The sequence below is a fragment of the Vipera berus genome, assembly GCF_964194415.1.
Source record: "Vipera berus genome assembly, chromosome: 1".
Classification (NCBI taxonomy): domain Eukaryota; kingdom Metazoa; phylum Chordata; class Lepidosauria; order Squamata; family Viperidae; genus Vipera; species Vipera berus.
The window spans coordinates 241,944,275-241,967,921 of NC_138202.1; the positions used below are offsets into that span (position 1 = coordinate 241,944,275).

The window sequence follows — 23,647 nt, forward strand, 5'->3', positions numbered from 1 at the left end:
TGATATTTATTTTCTCTCTAGGCTCTAGGAAATCATGAATTTGATAATGGTTTGGCTGGATTATTGGATCCCCTCCTTAAACATGCAAATTTTCCTATACTGAGTGCAAACATTAGACCAAAGGGGCCTATAGCGAGTAATATCTCAGGGTACATCCTTCCTTATAAAATAATAAAAGTTGGTTCAGAAAAAGTGGGAATTATTGGCTATACCACAAAGGAGACACCTGTTCTTTCAAATCCAGGTACACTTTTTTCATGCTTATGTATAAAATTACATAAATTATAGACACAATAATTATATAACTAGATGTACTTAATTGTGACTGTATAATTCACACCATATTTTATTTGTTTTCTAGCATGAAATTGGGATTGTATTGTTTTTCACAGTTGTAAGAGAAAAAGGTTAACTGCCAACTAGGTGCTGAGTTTTATATAGAACATAAATCTGATATAGTTCCTGCTCTCTTTTATGTGACTATAACGTGGATTGAGGTTAAGAGAATTAGCGATTAACTGCAGATTGGGCTGTTCTCAAGATTTTTATAAAATGTTTTATAGATGGCATCTGGATCCCAAGAAGCTGTCCAACATGTATCCTAATTTACAGTCTAAATGTTGGAGGTGTGGTAGTTTAGAAGCTACCTATTTTCACATGTGGTGGACTTGTAGAAATATAAAAGCTTTTTGGATTAAAATTTGGTGGAACATTCAAAAGATTTTTAAGAGAAAGATAAAGTTTTCCCCGCAATTGTTTTTATTGGGCATTGTTGTAGATTGTGATGTTAAAGAAACTAACTTGATGTTGAACATGATAATGGCAGCACGGTTACTGGTGGGACAATATTGGAAGAAGGATAGTTTGCCCACTGTAGAAGAATGGGTGTTTAAAGTTTCGAATCTTGCAGAAATGTCTAAGATTTCTGCTTATCTGAAGGATCATTCACAGGAAAGATATATTTCAGTTTGGAGGAGATGGATAAATTATATTCAAAACAAATATGGGACTAAAAAGTATCATTTAGCTTATGAGTAGATTTTAGTGGGATACTGTTATTGGTACGTTGTTTGTAGTTATGTTAAAAGAGAGTTAAAGCGCATTATGAATTTGGTTAATTGTATATTATGCATAATTTTTATTTGTTGTTGTTGTTAGTTGCGAAGTCGTGTCCGACCCATCGCGACCCTATGGACAATGTTCCTCCAGGCTTTCCTGTCCTCTACCATCTTCTGGAGTCCATTTAAGCTCACGCCTACTGCTTCAGTGACTCCATCCAGCCACCTCATTCTCTGTCGTCCCCTTCTTCTATTGCCCTCAATCTTTCCCAGCATTAGGCTCTTCTCCAGTGAGTCCTTCCTCCTCATTAGGTGGCCAAAGTATTTGAGTTTTAGCTTCAGGATCTGGCCTTCTAAAGAGCAGTCAGGATTGATCTCCTCTAGGACTGACCAGTTTGATCGCCTTGCAGTCCAAGGGACTCGCAGGAGTCTTCTCCAGCACCAGAGTTCAAAGGCCTCAATTCTTTTGCGCTCAGCCTTTCTTATGGTCCAACTTTCACTGCCATACATTGCAACTGGGAAGACCATAGCCTTGACTATACGCACTTTTGTTGACAGGGTGATGTCTCTGCTTTTTAGTGTGCTGTCTAGATTTGCCATGGCTTTCCTACCGAGGAGCAAGCGTCTTTTAATTTCTTGACTACAGTCCCCATCTGCAGTGATCTTGGAGCCCAGGAAAATAAAATCTGTCACTACCTCCATTTCTTCCCCATCTATTTGCCAGGAATTGAGAGGGCCGGATGCCATGATCTTGGTTTTCTTAATGTTAAGTTTCAACCCAACTTTTGCACTCTCCTTCTTCACTCGCAACAAGAGACTCTTCAGTTCCTCTTCACTTTCTGCTATTAGAGTGGTATCATCTGCATATCTTAGGTTGTTGATATTTCTTCCAGCAATCTTAATTCCAACTTTTGACTCCTCTAGCCCTGCCTTTCTCATGATGTGCTCTGCATATAAGTTAAATAGGCAAGGCGACAGTATACAGCCTTGCCGGACACCTTTCCCAATTTGGAACCAATCAGTGGTTCCGTGTCCAGTTCTCACTGTTGCTTCTTGGCCCGCATATAGGTTTCTCAACAGACAAATAAGATGTTCTGGTACTCCCATCTCTTTAAGAACTTGCCACAGTTTGTTATGATCCACACAATCAAAGGCTTTAGCATAGTCAATGAAGCAGAAGTAGATGTTTTTCTGGAACTCTCTAGCTTTCTCCATGATCCAGCGTATGTTGGCTATTTGATCTCTAGTTCCTCTGCCTCTTCGAAATCCTGCCTGTACTTCTGGTAGTTCTCGATCCACATACTGCTGGAGTCTAGCTTGTAGGATTTTAAGCATAACTTACTAGCATGAGAAATGAGTGCAATGGTGCGATAGTTTGAACATTCTTTGGCACTGCCTTTCTTTGGAATTGGAATGTAAACTGATCTTTTCCAATCCTGTGGCCACTGTTGAGTTTTCCAAATTTGCTGGCAAATTGAGTGTAGCACTTTTACTGCATCGTCTTTTAAGATTTTGAATAGCTCAGCTGGAATACTGTCACCTCCACTAGCTTTGTTGTTGCTCAGCTTTTCTAAGGCCCACTTCACTTCACATTCTAGGATGTCTGGCTCGAGGTCAGTGACCACCTCATTGTGATTATCAGGGACGTTAAGCTCGTTCTTGTATAGTTCTTCTGTGTAATTTTGCCATCTCTTCTTAATCTCTTCTGCCTCTGTTAGGTCCCTGCCATTTTGGTCCTTTATCATGCCCATTTTTGCATTGAACGTTCCCTTCATCTCTCCAATTTTCTTGAAAAGATCTCTGGTCCTCCCTATTCTATTGTTTTCTTCTATTTCTTTGCACTGTTCATTTAAGAAGGCATTCTTATCTCTTCTAGCTATTCTCTGGAATTCTGCATTCAATTGGGCGTATCTTTCTTTTTCTCCCTTGCCTTTCGCTTCCCTCCTTTCCTCAGCTATTTGCAAAGCTTCCTCAGACAGCCATTTTGCTTTCTTGCATTTCTTTTTCTTTGGGATGGTTTTGGTTGCTATCTCTTGTACAATGTTGCGAACCTCTGTCCATAGTTCTTCAGGCACCCTGTCTATCTGATCTAATTCCTTAAATCTATTTGTCACCTCTACTGTATATTCAACGGGGATATGATTTAATTCATACCTGACTGGCCTGGTGCTTTCCCCTACTTTCTTCAGTTTAAGCCTAAACTTTGCAACAAGAAGCTCATGGTCTGAGCCACAGTCAGCTCCTGGTCTTGTTTTTACTGACTGTATAGAGCTTCTCCATCTTTGGCTGCAGAGCATATAGTCAATCTGATTTCTGTGTTGACCGTCTGGTGATGTCCATGTGTAGAGCCGTCTCTTGGGTTGTTGGAAAAGAGTGTTTGCTATGACCATCGTATTCTCTTGACAAAATTCTATCAGCCTGTGCCCTGCTTCATTTTGTACTCCAAGGCCAAACTTGCCTGTTATTCTGGTTATCTTTTGGCTTCCTACTTTAGCATTCCAATCCCCCATGATGATAAGGACATCATTTTTTGGTGTTAGTTCTATAAGGTGCTGTAGGGCTTCATAGAACCGGTCAATTTCATCCTCTTCAGCACCGGTGGTTGGGGTATAGACTTGGACTACTGTGATATTGAATGGTTTGCCTTGGATTTGAACTGAGATCATTCTGTCATTTTGAGGATTGTATCCCAGTATTGCTTTTCCTACTCTTTTATTGACTATGAAGGCTACTCCATTTCTTCTGAGGGATTCTTTCCCGCAGTAGTATACCTGATGGTCATCTGAATTAAATTCACCCATTCCTGTCCATTTTAGTTCGCTGATACCTAAGATTTTTATTTAGAATATGATTATTGTAACTATAATCCTGTATTTAGCTCTGGGAAGTGGGGGGAAGTGGGTGGGTTTGGGGTGGGAGGGATTTGGGGATATATTGTAAAATTTTGTTTTTGTAAAACTCTTTAATAAAAAAAAGATTTATCATAGGTTAAAAAAAGAATTGCTTGATGGATTTTCCCCCATAACATTGGATGCTATTTCTAGTGTCGTTCTGCTTTGTTCCAATATCATTAATATACTGGCCAGAACATGTTGCTACATTTCATGATATCTGACTGTGAAGAATGTTAAATCATTCCCAAACATAGGATACATACAGGTCTCTGCTGTCAGATAATCTGATACAAATCCTTAATCCTCTATTTTCATAAAATAATTATGATGACAATAAACTTAGATGTCAGTAAAACGTACTTGCTAACAAATAATTTAGCCCTTTTAATCATAATTAAACCTATACCTGAATTTCCCTGCGTGTATTCATCGGTTCTACTGTATAAAATGTGACCATTTTCATCAAATGCAAGATAGGACCTCTAATCTAGAGACATTTTTACAAGCCATCATATTGTTCACCACGTTTGTTCCATTAAGGTGGTATATGTGATGTACTACAGATTCATTTAAAGCTGATGTTTTCAAAAAGCACACAGAAATTAATTTCCCATTGTCTCACATAATTTAAATATTGGTAATGGCATCACCTTATAGGAAAATACTTGGCTGCCAGCTTTTACAAAATCAGGTTTAAGCTAAACAGTTGCAATATACAAAGACAAAAACCAATCATTTTATGGGAGAGCACATACCCCCCCCCCCTTTTTAAGATTCTTGCCAAGTCACTCCATGGGACTCTCCACTTTGCCGAAAGGTCAGTCATATATGAATGCTCACAGAAAAAACACGAGAGCATTAGATCTCATATTTAACATTAGATCTCACTTATTTTATTTATACAGCTGCCCATCACACACAAATGATTCTGGGTGGCTTACAAGATTAAAACCAATAATCTTACCAAATAATTGTTAACAGCCAAAGAAACAATTGATCTCGCTCTTCCTTCCTGCTAGTTTTAAGGTTGGCTTAAAACTAGCCAACAGGCATTGAAAATCTGATTCTAATGAATGTATCTAGTTCTCTTTTAACATGGGTGGCCACTGGCAGATCTGAAGACATTAAATGCTATAATTTTAACTATAGAGCAGGGCTTTTCAACCTTTTCACCCATTGTACCACTTTTAGGATATGGCAACATCCAAGTACCACCAGTCACCTAGCAAGGCGTCAAAAACTTGACCAAAAAAAGGGGGGAAAGTACAGGTAGTCCTCGACTTACAACAGTTCACTTAGTGACTGTTCAAAGTTACAATGACACTGAAAAAAGTGCCCCCCAAGCCACAGCCTAGCAAGACGCCTGCCTGCCTGCCCGGCAGTGCTCTTCATTGTTTTCATTGTTGTGAGCATTACTGTTGAGGATTGGCAGCGGGGTTGGGGTGGGGTGGAAGGTGTTTGGTTTTTATCCCCCCGCCCATCTGCTGGGTGGTTGCAGCAGGTTTTGGTCACTTCTCATGTCCCTGGGACACTGTGACCATCATAAATATGAATCAGTTGCCAAGTATCTGAATGTAAATCACAAGACCCTGGAGATGCTGCAACATTCCAGCTGATTGGCACTTCTTCTGGACTCAGCAGAAGCGCCAGGATCAGCGCCAAGCTCCAGCTGGAGCCTGGCGCTGATCCTGATGCTTCCACTGAGTCCTGACATCCCTGCAGCTCCAGCTATCTCTCTTATGTGGTGCTGCCACCGGTTCAGCTCATTCCCCTCCCATGCTACCACTTTTCTAGGATGGTCGCATACCACCTGCCAGGTGCCAATGTACCACAGGTGGTACCCATACCACTGGTTGAAAAGCCCTGCTATAGAGGACATTCAACTATATTAAACATCGGGGGAGGCGGAGCCAGCAGTCAGAGCGGGCGACTGTGTGAATGGGCTTCTCTATATCACACAACCTCTCACCCAGTGTCTGCGGGGGCTTCTCAGAGCCACAGGAGGTCCTGCAGGGACAGCCAAAGTTGTGGGCGTCCCGGAGAACTTACATGAGCGGCGGCCAGTGTTGGGGATCTGGAGAAAAACCCGATGCAAGCTGACTGGGGAGAAGGAGGCCAGTAATGGCCGACATGAAGATCTGACAGAGGGATGGAACTAGCATTGACTTAGTGGAACAACGGTGGAACGGAGCTGATGAAAAGTAATTTCAAAATTTTTACATTTAAAAAGTGAAAGGGAGCGCTTTTGAAAGAGATGCTGGCTAGAAGAGGTAGCTTTACTGAGTCCTTCGGGAGAAGGGCGGTATATAAATAAAATTATTATTATTATTATTATTACCGAGAGGGAGCAAGCAGCAAGAGAAGCGACGAGACATAAGGCAACAGGTGAGAGTGACAAGAAGAAGGAGCCAGGAAGTTAGAAGATCGTAAACTAGCTGTGAGATCAGGCGAACTGATAGAAAGGTAACGGGAAAAGATAAGTTTTTGAGTCTTGGAGACTGAACCTTTGAGAAAACAAGCGTGGACTATAAGTAGAAGGAAAGTGAATAGTTTGGACAGACTTTGAAGTTTTGATTTATAAGCCACGGGAGTATAACGGATCCAAGATGGAGAAAGTGACACAGCAACTTTAGGACTGCAGTTTTGATAGTGAGACAATTACTGGCCATTGGCTGAAGAAAAAGATATAAAAGGAGCTACAAATTCAGAGTTGGAAATTTATAATTAAAAGGAAAGTGACTTTGATGGGACAGGAAGATAAAGGTGATATATAAATATAGATAAAAAGACACACATAAATATAAATATATAGACTGACTGCTTTCTATATTCGTGACATAAATATATTGCTGCGATTGTTGATTGCTAGAATTGGATAGAATTGAAATAATTAGCTAAGGAATTAATCACTTGAGATATATATATATATATATATATATATATATATATATATATATATATATATATATATATGTATATACATATACATATACATATACATATACATATACATATACATATACATATACATATACATATACATATACATATACATATACATATACATATACATATACATATACATATATATATATATATATATATATATATATATATATATATATATATATATATATATATATATATATATATATATATATATATATATATGTAATTTTTTTAACAAAGAATTAAGGGAGACTGATATGCATTTCAAACTTATTAGTTTTCATCAGTCAGCCATACCCTTCTGAGATTCGAACCTGGGCTGATTGCACATTAGGCAGTTGTTTTCACCTTTTTTTTAAATTGCTAACAAAAATTTACACAAATATGAGCTGTCACTGGTGTGACTACTGCCTGTCGATGGCCTTCAGGTTAGGCTGACACAGGAAATAAAGATTTGTCCCATGTTTGGGGCCTAGCAAGGTAATCTAAAATAGTTAACAAGCATTTGACACATATCTCCCCTTGCTTCTCAGCTAACAAAGCGAGAGAGAGCCTGTGGCTTAGAGGTGAAAACAACTGCTTAATGTGCAATCAGCCCAGGTTCGAATCTCAGAAGGGTATGGCTGACTGATGAAAACTAATAAGTTTGAAATGCATATCAGTCTCCCTTAATTCTTTGTTAGCAATTTAAAAAAAATTACACAAATATGAGCTGTCACCGGTGTGACTACTGCCTGTCAATGGCCTTCAGGTTAGGCTGACACAGGAAATAAAGATTTGTCCCATGTTTGGAGCCTAGCAAGGTAATCTAAAATAGTTAACAAGCATTTGACACACACACACACACACACACACACATATATATATATAGTATATATAGTATGTATGTATGTATGTATGTATGTATAATTTAATTTATTTATTTATTTATTTATTTATTTATTTATTTATTTATTTATTTATATTTATATACCGCCCTATTCCCTGAGGACTCAGGGCAGTTTAAAGTAAAGGTAAAGGTTCCCCCGCACACGAGTGCTAGTCGTTTCCGACTCTAGGGGCCGGTGCTCATCTCCGTTTCAAAGCCGAAGAGCCAGCGTTTGTCCGAGGACATCTCCGTGGTCATGTGGCCGGCATGACTAGACGCCAAAGGCGCACGGAACGCTGTTACCTTCCCACCGGAGTGGTCCCTATTTTTCTACTTGCGTTTTGACGTGCTTTCGAACTGCTAGGTTGGCAGAAGCTGGGACGAGTAACAGGCGCTCACTCTGTTCCGCGGCACTCGGGAAGTTTACAGGGAATTAAAAATCCAAAATACAAAAATTAAGAACCAAATTAAAAAATATTAAATTGACCCTGTAGTCGATTAAAAAGAACCCCAAATTAAAATTTCTCCTCAGTCTGGGCCCGAGAGCTCGAAGAGCCAGGTCTTCAGGCCCCGGCGGAATGATCGGAGGTCGGGGGCAGTTCTCAGCTCCACCGGCAGCTGGTTCCAGAGGGCAGGCGCTCCCACCGAGAAGGCCCTATCCCTGGGTGTCACCCGCCGGCAATCTCTTACCGGCGGGACCCTGAGCAGACCCTCCCTGTGGGAGCGCACTGGGCGAAGGGCGTTTGATGCCGGCAGCAGGTGCTCCCTCAGATATCCCAGACCCAGGCCATGTAGGGCTTTATAGGTGATAACCAGCACCTTGAATTTCACCCGGAGGGCAACCGGAAGCCAATGCAGCTCACGGAGTAGAGGTGTTACATGGGAGTATCGGGAAACCCCCATTACAACTCGCGCGGCCGCATTCTGCACCAGTTGAAGCCTCCGAGTGGTCTTCAAGGGCAGCCCCATGTAGAGAGCGTTACAGTAGTCCAAACGGGAGGTCACAAGCGCGTGAGTAACTGTGCGTAGGGCGTCTCGGTCCAGATAGGGACGCAACTGGCACACCAGGCGAACCTGAGCAAAAGCCCCCCTGGTCACGGCTCCTATATGGTCTTCAAAATTGAGCCGTGAATCCAGGAGGACGCCCAAGTTGCGAGCCCTATCGACGGGGGGTAACACCTCACCCCCCATCATTAAGGATGGAATAACTTGGTTAACCCGAGATGCCGATATGCACAGCCACTCAGTCTTGGCGGGATTGAGACGAAGCCTGTTTCTCCCCATCCAGACCTGATATATTGATAAAGGTTTATTTAAGGTTAAAGGAATTAAGTATTTGTAAAGAGTGATATTAATTGAGTAATGTTTTAGGGGTTTGGTCGAATTTATTAATATCATAAAAGCCACAACAGATTAGACATAGAGGTCAGGGTGGCTGTTGATTTTGATATATCTCCCCTGAATTAGGAAATAGAAAAGGAGGGAGTGGTGGAGGGAGATAGAGGGGGGGGGGAAAGAAGGTAGAAATACCCCATAAAGAGTATTTTTATAAAAATCTGGTTAAATATGACAAGCATACCGAACTTAACAAAGATTAGTGCAGGAAAGAGGGCAGCGCCACAGGGGTTAGGGATGTCTTCAAGCCCTTCTAGTCAGAAGTCCACTGATGACATGCTACAAAGGGAAAGGTCAAATTCCTTTAAAGATTTACAAGCCCTTCTGCAAAATATGCAAGAAGCAATGACTAAGAATCATGAAGAGATGAAGAAAGAGATAGGTCAAGTGAGAAATGATACTGGTGAGCTCAAGGAAAAACTACAAGCGATTGATGGTAAATTTGAGGGGATTCAACAACAATTAATAAAAATGAGCAAAGATTACAGGAAATGGAAGTAAGAATGGAGAAGGAGGAGAAGAAAGTAGAGGACTTAAAAAAGGTAAAGGTTCCCCCGCACATGCATGCTAGTCGTTTCCAACTCTAGGGGCCGGTGCTCATCTCCGTTTCAAAGCCGAAGAGCCAGCGCTTGTCCGAGGACGTCTCCATGGTCATGTGGCCGGCATGACTAGACACCAAAGGCACACGGAACGCTGTTACCTTCCCACCGGAGTGGTCCCTATTTTTCTACTTGCATTTTTATGTGCTTTTGAACTGCTAGGTTGTCAGAAGCTGGGATGAGTAACAGGCACTCACTCTGTTACACGGCACTCAGGATTCAACCTGCCAAACTGCCGACCTTCTGATCGACAAGCTCAGTGTCCTAACCCACTAATCCGGGCGAACAGAGAGCTTGAAACAACAGTGATCTTCCTGGAAGCAGAGAAAGCCACCCACTATCTGTGCTTTCAAAATGTTAAGGAAAAAAAAGGTGAAGACCTGCCGGACATGATGGCGGACTTAATGGTGAAGACATTAGGCATAGGAAAAGATGAAATGTTGGCGGAAATTGATGAGACGTATAGGGTCCAAACTAACTATGCGAGGAGACATAATCTTCCGAAAAAAGTACATGTGAGATTGGTTAAAAAATCGACCCGGGATGAATTACTACATAGATCAAGAGAGGAGCCGCTAGACTATGGAGGACAACAAATAACAATTCTCAAACAAATACCTAAAAGAATGAGGGATTTGAGATGAGGCTACCAATTTTTGACATCAAAATTGATTAGATATAATGTGAACTTTAGATGGCTAACTCCAGAAGGCATTCTAGTCACGTGGCAAGATAGAAGGTATAGATTAGACTCGATAGACAAGGCAGAAGATTTTTATAACCTCCACTTTAACAATGAAGATGAAGTAGAAGACCAAGATGGAGGGGACATAAGAGAAAGGGATACAAGACAGGTGGCTATAGAAGGGAAGGTACAGGAACTGAGGATAGAGGAAATAAATCTGGAGAGACTACAGAGAAATATGAAGGCAGAGACAAAGAAACAGAGATCCGCACAACGAGAAGCACAAGACCCACATATAAGTAAAATAAAGGGAGAAGAATGCAGGATTTTGTCACTGAATATTAATGGTTTAAACTCACCAATGAAAAGACGGAAAATCTTTAATAAACTTATTCATCAAAATTAGATATAATTGCAATTCAGGAAGTTCATATAAAAGAACAACAGAAATACCTGTTAGATCAACCAAAATTAGGAAATATATTTGTATCATTAGATCAACAAAAAAGAGGGGTGGTGGTATTATATGTGAATGAGAAATTGGTAGCTAAACAAATTTATAAAGATAGAGAAGATAGAATATTGATAGTTGAGGTAGAAATAAACCATAGGAAAGTAGTGATAGTAGAAATATATGCCCCGAATGGAAACCAAGAACAGTTTTTTAAAATGTTACATAATAAGATATGTGATATAGACTACGATGAGATCTGTGTGCTAGGAGACTTCAATGCTATTATTGATAATAATTTGGACTACAAGGGTAATAAGACCAGGAAAAGGAAAAGAAGGACACTACCAAGATCCTGTTTCACATTGGCCAAAGATCTAAACATCCAGGACATATGGAGAGAAAGGAATCGTGAGGTTAGACAGTATACATATTATTCTAATCGACATAGCTCGTGGTCTAGGATTGACATGGTGTGGATGTCAAGGGAAATTAACTCTGAAGTCGAAGACGTGTGCATAGAGACAAGCACCTGGGCAGACCACAACCCTGTGAAATTTAGCTGGAAAGGGTCCAAAAAAACATCTAGATGGACTATACAAAGATCAATATTAAAATTAAATATTAAAGATGACTTCAGATTAAAGATGGAGAGAGAATTGGACTTCCTTTTTAAAGAAAATAAAGCTGAAGACACCTCTGTCCAAAATCATTGGGACACAGCTAAGGCAATTATGAGAGGAGTAGCTATAGCATATATGGCGAAAAAGAATAAGGAGAAAAAACAACAGAAAATGTTAGAAGGGGAATACAAAAGATTAGAAACAATACTCCAACATGAAGCACAAAAAAGAATGTAAAACAACAAATGGACTTAATTAAACATAACATCTTAGAAAAAGAAAAATTAGCACAACAGATAAGATGTATAAAACAGAACTTTTTGGACAATGCAAACAAACCTGGTCGATGGCTTGCACACAAATTGAAAAAGCAAAAGGAGAAAAGTTGGATTAGTAAATTATGAGATGACAAAGGGAGAATAGACTATCAAGAAGAGGAGAAAAAAAATATAGCCCAGGAATTTTATGAGAAATTATATAAGGAAGATAGCCAGGAAAATGAGGAGAAAGCAGAGGAATGTTTCAAAAAAGCAACACTACCAAAAGTTACAGAGGAAATTAAAAATATGTTGAATGAAGAAATTAGGATGTCAGAGGTGATAATAGCAATTAATAAACAAAAAAATAACAAAGCATCGGGTCCTGATGGCCTCCCGATAAAAATTTATAAGGAACAACAAAACATTTTAGGACAACCTTTATTGGATGTGTTAAACGCAGTTATGGATGAAGCAAAAACCCCAAGGTCATGGTCAGAGGAGAATATTGTTCTGATTCCAAAAGATAACACAGACCATACATCAGTTCAAAACTATAGACCAATATCTTTACTTAATTCTGACTATACGTTATTTACAACAATTATAGCTGAGCGATTAAAAAAGGTTTTTAAATAATTTTATACATGTGGACCAGAATGGATTTCTAGCCAAAAGACAAACTAAGCACAACATTAGGATAATATTGGACACCCTAGAACAGGGTTTTTCAAATTTTCACCCATTGTACCACTTTTAGGATATGGCAACATCCGAGTACCACCAGTCGCCTAGCAAGGTGTCAACTTGATGACCCCCCCCCAAAAAAGGAAAAAACTGATGAAGTACAGGTAGTCCTCGACTTACAACAGTTAGCTCAGTGACTGTTCAAAGTTACAATGTCACTGAAAAAAGTGCCCCCCAAGCCACAGCCGAGGAAGACACCTGCCTTCCTGCCCGGCAGCGCTGTTCCTCCTGTCCAAGGTTTTCATTGTTGTGAGCATTTCTGTTGAGGATTGACAGCGGGGATGGGGTGTGAGGGGGTGTTTGGTTTTATTCCTCCCATCTGCAGGGTGGTTGCAGCAGGTTTTGGTCACTTCACATGACCCCAGGACACTGTGACCGTCATAAATATGAATCCGTTGCCAAGCATCTGAATGTAAATCACAAGACCCTGGAGATGCTGCAACATTCCAGCTGATCGGTGCTTCTTCTGGGCTCAGCAGAAGCACCGGAATCAGTGCCAAGCTCCAGATGGAGCCTGGCACTGATCTTGGCACTTCCACTGAGCCCTGACAGCCCCAAAGAAGCGCTGATCCTGGCACTTCCGCTGAGCCCTGACAGCCCCGAAGAAGCGCTGATCCTGGCACTTCCGCTGAGCCCTGACAGCCCTGCAGCTCCAGCCATATCTCGCTCAAGCTTGTGTGGTGTTGCCACTGGTTCAGCTCATTCCCCTCCCCCGCTTCCACTTTTCTAGGATGGTCGTGTACCACCTGCCAGGTGCCAATGTACCAAAGGTGGTACCCGTACCACTGGTTGAAAAGCCCTGCCCTAGAATATTACGAAATGCATATTGGACAACAAATGGCGTTATTATTCCTAGATGCCCAGAAGGCCTTTGATAATGTTAAGTGGCCATTTATATATCAACAACTTAGGTATATGGATATGGGTGAAAAATTTATAAATATAATAAGGGCAATATATACTAATCAGGAAGCTAAAATAATAATAAATGGGGAAACAACCAAGAAATTTCAAATACAAAAAGGAACACAACAAAGATGTCCTTTATCCCCATTACTATTTATATTGACGCTATAGGTCCTAATGTGGATAATTAGAAATGAACCGCATATAAAAGGATTAGAAATTTAAAAAGAAATTTTTAAACTTCAAGCATTTGTGGATGATTTGGTCTTTATTATGGAGGATTCACAACAATCGGGACTGAAACTGTTGGAAGAATTAGATAAATAATATGGAAAAAGCCACTGGGCTGAAAATAAACAAGGGTAAAACTAAAATGATTGTTAAAAATAGGATGAATAAACAGAAAGAAAACTTGGCTAGGATTAAGGATATACAAATAGTTAAGAAGATAAAATATCTAGGAATTACTATTACGGCCAGATGCACTTCAATCAAAGAAGACAATTATGACAAAATAGTAAAACAAATAAAAGAAGACCTGGAAAGATGGGGAAACTTGAGCCTTTCATTGGTAGGGAGAATTGCTGTCATGAAAATGAATATACTACCTAAAATCCTATTCCTCTTCCCAAATATTCCTATATAATTTGATCAAAAAAAATTTGGGAACCTGAACAAATTAACATTAAATTTTATATGGCAAGGGAAAAAACCAAGGATTAAAATGAAACATCTGCAGGATGTTAAAGAAAATGGGGGTTTTGGACTACCAGACTGGGAAACATATTATCATGCAGTGGCATTACCTGGATTAGAGAATGGATAATTTTAAAGAATAAAAGATTATTAACTCTAGAATGCCATAATCTGCAATTAGGCTGGCACGCATTCCTATGGAATGAGAAGCAAGGGATATATCAACATTTTCAAAACCATCGGATTAGACAAGCACTACTTAAAATTTGGAATAAAATTAAAAAACAAAATTACATTAAAGTACCAGTCTGGTTGTCCACTCTTGAATCGATAGTCTACCCAAATTTGTTTAATTTGGAAAACAGTACTACATACAAGGATATTACAAATGAAATGGGAGAATTGAAATCTAGACAGGAACTAGAACAACAAGGGATAAAATTGGAATGGTGGGCTTACCTAAAGATACAAACACGATATGGGAAAGATAAGAAAGAGTGGGGGATAAATATTCAAGAAACTGCATTGGATAAAATTTTATTGGGGCCAGATGAGAAACAAATAAGGAAATTGTATAGTTTGCTATTGGGGTACAAAATGTTTGAGGAACAAGTTAAAGAACCAATGCTGATATGGGCTAAAAATTTGGGACATGGCATAGATTTTGATATTTGGCAAACTCTCTGGGATAGAAATAAAAAGATAACACTGGCCTCAGCTTATAAAGAAAATTTATATAAAATGTTTTACCGGTGGCATCTCCCCCCAGTACGATTAGCCAAAATGTACAAGACAATATCACCTAGCTGTTGGAAGTGTTCCGAAGAATTAGGTACTTATTTTCATGTTTGGTGGTCCTATAATAAGACGCAAAAGTATTGGCAAAGGATTCGGATATGGTTAGTGTTGTGTAGTGAGTTCATTGTGCAGGAATGAAGACGAGGCGAGTGAGTTCAGCAATGATCGTATTTATTTGTTTGCAGGACCTGAACTAGAGAACTGGGCTGCAGCTTGCAGCAATTTATAGTCTGGCCCCTAGGCGGCAGCCAATAGGTTTAAAGCAGCCTATTGCTGCCTAGGGGCAACCAATAGCAGCCCTGGAGACGGGGTATCTGAGGTGCTGGGAGCCATTAGCTAGCTCCAGCTTACCATGTGGTGTTACAATAAAGCCCAATACATTACAGTTAGAAGAAATATCAGGATGGAGTGTAGATTATAGACCAGATTTTTTCCTACTAGGCATATATAATGATACACATCATCACAGCAGCGAGAATGACGTTCGCCCAGAAATGGAAAAACAGTGAAATACCGTACAAGAGTGAAGTGATAAATAAAATTTGGGCGTGCGCAGAAATGGACAAGTTAACTTTGGAAATTAAAAATAAAGACCAGTCAGATTACTACAAAATTTGGAATAAGTTTTACTCATGGTGGGAACAGAAAGGAAGGTCACAACAGAAACACACAGGATGCTGATTTCACATATTGCTAGAATAAGGTGGTTGATAAGATTGAATATTCTATAACTGTATATAAATGATATGTACATAAAGTGTATATATGTATATAAAACACACACATGATGTAAGACAAGAAGGATTGTCAGACCATTAACACCTTGTCCAAAGTTTTAAATAATAAAATTTGCTATAAAAACATAATAAAAAATAAACTATATTAAACATCTGAGACACTCTCCTCTAAATTAACAAAACAATTCCAAGACATGTGATGTTTACCTTTTTGAAAGGAACTTCTTAAATAATGAAGTACTAAGTGTAGCATAGATTTTATTGCTAGAATAGGGATTTTCATTGGTAAAACATGCTTTCTGAGTAAATAATGCAATAATAAGATATATTTCCTCTTCTGGATTTTCAGGACCATATTTAGAGTTTCGAGATGAAGTTGAAGAATTGCAGATACAAGCAAACAAACTTACCACATTGGGTGTCAACAAAATCATTGCACTTGGTCATTCTGGTTTTTTTGAGGACCAACGCATTGCTCAGAAAGTTAAAGGTGTGGATGTTGTGGTTGGCGGACATACGAACACATTTCTTTATACAGGTATGTTATTCCTTCACAAAATAGGATTTTTATATAACTTAGCAATTAGAGTGCCAAGTATTTTACCAACCACCTAAGGAAGTCAGTATGTATTTACATGATTTGTATAAATATCACTTGCTTATATAAATAGAAAAGTTTGGATAACTATAATCCTAAGTAAACTTACTAATAAATCTTGTATGAATCCCTCCTTTCTATTGGTTTGAGTAGTATATAGAAAGAAAGGTCATGAGATCAGTAAGGGCATATTTTATTAATTCAGCTTGGTGTATAGTTTGCTTTTGTTAGGCCAGGGTTTTTCAAACTTTTCAACCATTGTACCACTTTTAGGATATGGCAACATCCGAGTACCACCAGTTGCCTAGCAAGGTGTCAAAAACTTGATGACCAAAAAAAAAGGAAAAAACTGATGAAGTACAGGTAGTCCTCGACTTACAACAGTTAGCTTAGTGACTGTTCAAAGTTACAATGGCACTGAAAAAAGTGCCCCCCAAGTCACAGCTGAGCAAGACACCTGCCTGCCTGCCTGGTGGCGTTCTTCCTCCTGTCCAAGGTTTTCATTGTTGTGAGCATTTCTGTTGAGGATTGACAGCGGGGGTGGGATGTGAGGGGGTCTTTGGTTTTATTCCTCCCATCTGCAGGGTGGTTGCAGCAGGTTTTGGTCACTTCACATGACCACAGGTCACTGTGACCGTCATAAATATGAATCCGTTGCCAAGCATCTGAATGTAAATCACAAGACCCTGGAGATGCTGCAACATTCCAGCTGATCGGCGCTTCTTCTGGGCTCAGCAGAAGCATCAGAATCAGTGCTGAGCTCCAGATGGAGCCTGGCACTGATCTTGGCGCTTCCACTGAGCCCTGACAGCCCCAAAGAAGCGCTGATCCTGGCGCTTCCGCTGAGCCCTGACAGCCCCGAAGAAGCGCTGATCCTGGCACTTCCGCTGAGCCCTGACAGCCCTGCAGCTCCAGCCATATCTCGCTCAAGCTTGTGTGGTATTGCCACCGGTTCAGCTCATTCCCCTCCCCCACTTCCACTTTTCTAGGATGGTCGTGTACCACCTGCCAGGTGCCAATGTACCACAGGTGGTACCCGTACCACTGGTTGAAAAGCCCTGTGTTAGGCATTAGAGCTTTAATATGATCTCAGGAAGTTTATTGATTTTAGTTTGCTAAGGGATACCAAAATGCTGGAAATTGGTCTAATATTCCTTGCTTTTTCTGTCTTCCCTTAATTTTTTTTCTTGTATTTATGTGTTATCTTTGTTCTAGAATATATTTGTCAATATAAATTTTCTCTTCTGTTTGTTTCCCCCTGTCTCAACTTTACACCCCTTAATAGATGCTCAGTGAGTGTAGCAAACTTTTCTGCATCTGAAATGTTTAAGGGTTCTGAAGGAGAAAGGCTTGCAGGTAGTTCTTGACTTGTGACCATATGTTTCATGAGCATTCAAAGTTATTACAATAGTGCTCAAAAATGTAAACACTCCTCACACTTCACAACAGTTGCAGAGCCACTGTGGTGACATGATCTAAGTTCGGGTGTTGGCAGACCCTGCTGTTCCACCAGGTGTGGGGTTAGGGCAAGAGCAGGGTGGGCTGAAAGTGTGGGCACATGCATGAAGAGTGGATGGGTGGCAGTTTTTGTCTATTTCTAGTTTTATTTTTACTGGTTTCGTACTGGGGTTTTTTTGCTACATTATTCACTGTAAGCCACCTGGAGTTGTTTTTAAGATGTGCAGCTATAACACACATGTGAACATGCTAATGTCTTACTTTATATGTACGCAGCTTGTTTTTGCAAATTTGGCCTGTGGAATAGTCACTTCCTTGTGGTTTTACTTGGCTCTTGCCATTGTCTGGAATCAAGCCTGGCCTCTGGTTTCTCCCAGTTTGAAACGTATTATTGATATACTCCAAAATTGCTGAGTTTTCTAGAAAACCCAGCTATGCTAAAATATCCACTTATCTTTTGTCACAGAAGCCTATGTCCATTAATGCAGACCACTTCATCTGCGTATACTCTAGAACACAGGTCTGCAACCCGTGGCTCCGGAGCCGCATGTGGCTCTTTCAGCCATCTCCTGCGGCTCCCAGTCCTCTGCCATGTGCAGTCCAAAAAAAAAAGTGGGACTAAAAAAGTTTAACCAATCAATTCAAATATGCAGGGTAGGTGCATATCTCACCTTGGCTCCACTCTTCAGTCAAACCCTGTTCTGCACATGTGCGCATGTACGCGCATGCGCACACATTTTTTTGCGGCTCCCAGTTTTTCCTTTTGTGAGGGAACTGGTTCTGAGTGGCTCTTTCACTGTTTCAGGTTGCTGACCCCTGCTCTAGAACCTATTTCAATAATCTGAGTTGGATTTTCTTTTTTTAAAGGTAGCTGAATAACAGCACCATTTACTCCTTGAGGGGTTTTTTGGGTGCTATTAATAAATGCCTTTCGGAGCTGTCGAGAAGCGTAGTTTTGTGGCAAATAGGAATGTTTGTCCCAGGAGGCAGAAAGAAGCATTCATGACAGGAGGTGGCTGGCTGGCTGACTAGGGAAGGAAGGGGAGAAGGTTTTTCCAGGACACTCATCAATGTTTTGATAACTCTTTCAGGATGGATAAATACTTCAGGCTGAAATATTTGTTGATTTAATCTTCAGTCTCAAAAATAACCTAGCACCTTTAGAAAATACGATAAAACAGTTGGTGACCAGTTAAATGCAGGTGTGGTATCGCTGAATAAGGCACATTAAAGGCCAATGGCAGCTAAAGAACTGGCAGCTGTGATTTCTCATTTTTGTGTTTATACATAATAATCTGGTTTCCATGTACAATGTACATGTACACTGAGAGTTTCTGCACCTGAGACAAATTCCTTGGGTTTCCAATTACTTGTAGCCAAATAAAGAATTCTACTCTATTCTGTTCTGTTCTGTTCTATTTTGGAATATGTCTTTTTCTTTTTTAAAAAAATCTTATTTCCTCCATGTTCCAGTTTTTCAAAGTCAGGATCCAAAACATAAGACTACATATTCTGTTTCTGCATGAAGGGTTTTCAGTATTGATTTCCTCCACCTACTCTTTTATTTCCAAGGATCAGGAATGTAATGTGGAGTGTGACATGGTTCAGGAGGATTCATTTTGGTCTTGCCTTTAAGCTTCCTACAATGGCTCAAGAGCTTCAAAATACAAATGGATATAAAGCCTTGGGTAAGGCAGTAATCTGGATCTGAGAGGAAAAGAGAAGAGATGATTAAGAACATGTGTGGGCCCAGATCTGGAACATGCCATTATGTCCTTAAATCACCGACTTCTTTCTTCTCAGATCTCATTAGAGCCACTGACCTGCTTAAAGGATTTACGGCCAGAAACTCCTTGAGCACTGGGGCACACCTTAAACCAGTTTTCCTCCTAATAAATAAACTCTTCAGTCTTAGTGCAAGTCAACAATTATGATTACTAATTTAAATTAGTAATAGATAAAGAGATAAAAAGTTGGCAAGCAAAGGAGGAATTGCAGTGTCAGGAGACAAAAGACAGATACACCAGCACAGCTGGAAGAGGGACTAATTTACTCATGCTTGCTCTTTAAGGCTCTAAGAGACAGGGCTTTAAAGCAAATGATTCTTTTGATCTCATTCAATTCTTCCTCATTCAATATAATCAAATTATATTGCCCAGCAAAAGAGATAGGCTGCCTAGAGGTAGCAGCTTATGGCTTATGGCCTCAACAGATGAGTCCGGATTGCTAGCCTCAACTGAGGAAGCTGAGTCAGTCTCTTTTCCTTTCCTTTCCTTTCTCCTTTCCCAGAGGTGACCTCCTGGGTTTCCCAGCTGTCATGCTCAGCTGGAAAGCATGAGGGAAGCTCAGCTCAGTTCCCTACCAGAGGTAGAAGATGGCTTTGAAAGGTTGGCTTGAAGCAGTCTTCCCCTTTCACTTTCTCTCGGTCCTCAGCTTGGGCTTTCTCTTGACCAGACAAATGGCAATACAAATAGTCCTTGACTTACAACCACAACTGGGAGCAGAATTTCCCTTGGGAAGCAAGGGGGTTGCTATAGGAGTCACACCCAATTTTATGACCATTTTGCCATGGTTGTTAAGCAAATCACTGCAGTTGTTAAATGAATCATGTCATCATTAAGCAAATCCAGTTTCCCCCACTGACTTCGCTTGTCGGAGGCTATTTGGGATGATCACAAATGGCGATCACATGACCCCAGGATCTGCAATAATTGTAAGTACATGCCAGATGCCAAACATTGGAATTTGGATCACATGACCATAGGAATGCTACAATGGACTTACGTCTGGAGGACTGGTCCTAAGCTACTTTTTTCAGTACTATCAAAACTTTGCTAAACAAATGATTATAAGCTGAGGACTAGCTGTGTTAGCTAGTCGTACTATGCCATTTGTTTTTTAAAAAATGAGCACCTATACCTGGCTGAATTCTCAAAGTTGTTCTTTATTTCAGTTGAACCTTTAATATGAAACAATACTGTCCCAGAATTGAATCTGCCCATCCAGTCTCTCATTCAGAGAGAGTTTATTGCCGGGGGGCTCTTGTTGGACCTGGTGACAGGCCTTCCTGGTGGTGGCCCCCCTTCTAGGAACAATATTCCTGCAGACAGATTGTCCTCCTGGCCTTTCATAAATAAGCCAAAGCGATGGTGCTTCACCTTCAATTTGACTTTTAGGTTTGTCTAAGCTATTAGGTGCCTGTGAGGCTTTCAGCAATTTATTTAGGTTTTTAATAGGTAGGTTGTAGGTTTGTGTATGTGTGTCTCACTTAGCATCCTTCCTGCTTAGGATGGGCTATATAGATATTATAAATAAATAATTAAGCACTCCAACAGCGTGATTTTCCAAAGTAGAGGCACTCTGCACAGAAAAAAAAATCCCTCAAAACTCTAGTGAAACTTTTCCTATGGCCAAGAACGCAGGTGACGGGTGACAGATGAAACAGCTGGCTCAATCAATAACACTGACGTGATTCAAGGAAGTGTGGAAAAGCCACTTGAGAAATAAATGATCTGTGTTTTGCTCTGCTTTTTACTCCAATTGCATTTGAGTCTAGGGAGCAGAGCCGAAAAATCTTGTTGCTCTGATCAGTAATGCCTTGGGGAGGCAGCTGAGAAAAGGTCCTTGGCTAGAGATTCGTTTTGTCCTTTCAGTCTGGAAAGGTTGGAAACTTACAGCATTAGTCAACCACTGATACTCTCTTTGGGATTGATTGAGTTGAAAAAAAATGTAATAAGTAAATAGGTCACCATTTTATTCATATGAAATCTCTGTCAATTTGGGTGTTCTGTATTCAGAGTTTTGAAGACCATTCTTGCCCTGGTTCCTTTTTTTAGGAAGTCCACCTTCCACTGAAGTGCCAGCAGGTAATTACCCATTTATGGTGCAATCAGATGATGGACGTCAAGTGCCTGTTGTTCAGGCATACGCCTTTGGAAAATATCTCGGCTATTTGAATGTCGTATTCGATGATAAAGGAAATGTAATCAAGGCATCTGGAAATCCCATTTTGTTGAATAAGGATATTCCTGAAGGTATGGAATTGGGAATGGATGTGAAACGTCTTTAAGTATCAACTGAGTAAATATGATCTTTCAAAACTTAATACTAATACTATTATGCCATTAGCCGCATAGATTGATTTTCTCCAGGAGAAGCCTGCTAAAAACCATCTGCGTAATATCAGCAAGATAGTTATGAGTCTTTTAAAAAATATAAAATATAGTACAAGGCAGCATATACGTAGCATGTTTTCTAGAGATTTGTGAAAGAGCAACAAAGGTTTTCCATTTTGTTTAACCTTGACAGCAACAAACTGATTCTGCACCTTCACTAATACACACACACACACAAACACACACACACACACCACATATATTACTAAACTGAAGAAAATGAGGAGATACAGTAATCAGAAGTAGAATTTATAGGAAATCTGGGGGCTCAGTGTTCTTCAATGCTACATCCAAAGTACTTGAAATCTACAATTTTTGATATAACTACAATTATCAGATTTCCTCCATTACTGCATTGCTCGGGAAATAAATGATGTGACGTGGTTACCAACCTATTTTCATTAACACTTATAAATGTAAACATAGCTATCTGGATTTCATCATTATTGTTTTAGATCAAGTTGTGAAAGCACAAGTTAACAAAATGAAGATCAAGCTACAGAATTATTATTCACAAGAAATAGGGAAAACAATTGTTTACTTGAATGGAACGACTCAAGCCTGCCGCTTTCATGAGTGCAACTTGGGAAATTTAATTTGTGACGCTGTGGTAAGGAACTAACAATTTAGAATACAAATAACTGATTCGGTACTTGATGATCTGAAACAGAATTAAAAGCACATTGCTTACTGTGTGAGGTACACACCCTTAACATTGAAATCAGGGAACTTCCATCGTCTCAGGAAGACTATTAATGTGTAGAATTAATCCTGAAGTTTTATTGATGCACAACTAAGGCTGGAATGTGTGCAAATAACCTTAGTAAGGATTGGATCCAAATCAGAAAGGAGTAGCTATTATTTTGGCAAACAGTTGCCAGTTTTTGTAGCTGCAGGTCCTAGCTTGATTTTGGGGGGTGGGCCTAATATAAGCCCTATCCAAAAAAAATAAGCCCTAGTTTTGGGGCAAGGCACACACCTAAAAATGAAGCTAGGGCAGAGGTGGGGGCATGGAGCTGCTCCACCTGACCCACACCCACTCCTTGCAGCCAGGTTTTTCCTTGCTGGCTGTTGTGATTCAGTGTCAGCCTGTGCTCCCAGCAGCTGAGTCTGAGGAATCTGAGGAGGAGGAGGAGGGGTTTGGAGAGCCTTTGGTGTCAGAGGGAGGCTCTGATGCACTGCAGGACTCTCAGCCTGGCCCCTCCAGTTGTGTTCCTCATGAGGCTCAGCTGTGTGAGGAGGAGGTGCCGGACTCAGAGGAGTCACAGCTGAATCTGTTCAGAAACGCTAGAAGCAGAAGGCAAACCAGCAGAGCAGAGCAGAGCAGAGAAAATCAATGAGGCAACTCAGTGAAAGGAGAAGGCATTGAGAAGCCACACCTTGGGAAGGATAATAAAAGGGGAAGGGGTGGGCGGTGCTGGTTGCTGAAGGCAACCATTCGTAGACATTCAAAGAGAATCCTGTCTGTTCTTGCTATTCTGTTTGACTCTTGTTTGTTGACTCTTGTCTGATGTTTTGAATCATTTATTGAAGAAAATATTCTGCTGCTTTTTTGTTTGAAAGACTTTATCATTTTGGAACTATAAATAAATATGGGTTGGGTTTTTTCCAGCCTATTAATTTGTCAAAAGGAAAAAGGGGTTGTCCCTGTCACACAAACAGGGCCGGTCATAGGCTGGAACAGAACACTGGCCCACTTCTTCTTCTGAGGCCTCTTCTGCAGCCAGGCCTGCATATCTCAGTCACAGGGCTT

At 40.2% G+C, this 23,647-nt stretch overlaps 1 protein-coding gene across 1 annotated transcript in view; it reads left to right on the plus strand.

The window, feature by feature from the left end:
- The window catches only part of LOC308668635 (snake venom 5'-nucleotidase-like), a 42,962-nt gene that overhangs the window by 8,147 nt on the left and 11,168 nt on the right, over positions 1 to 23,647 (plus strand). Inside the window, exons 2-5 of the mRNA XM_081328667.1 lie at positions 22 to 244; positions 16,013 to 16,201; positions 21,556 to 21,753; positions 22,350 to 22,504. Of these exons, the coding sequence (XP_081184793.1) occupies positions 22 to 244; positions 16,013 to 16,201; positions 21,556 to 21,753; positions 22,350 to 22,504 (765 nt within the window). The remainder of the gene's footprint in view (positions 1 to 21; positions 245 to 16,012; positions 16,202 to 21,555; positions 21,754 to 22,349; positions 22,505 to 23,647) is intronic.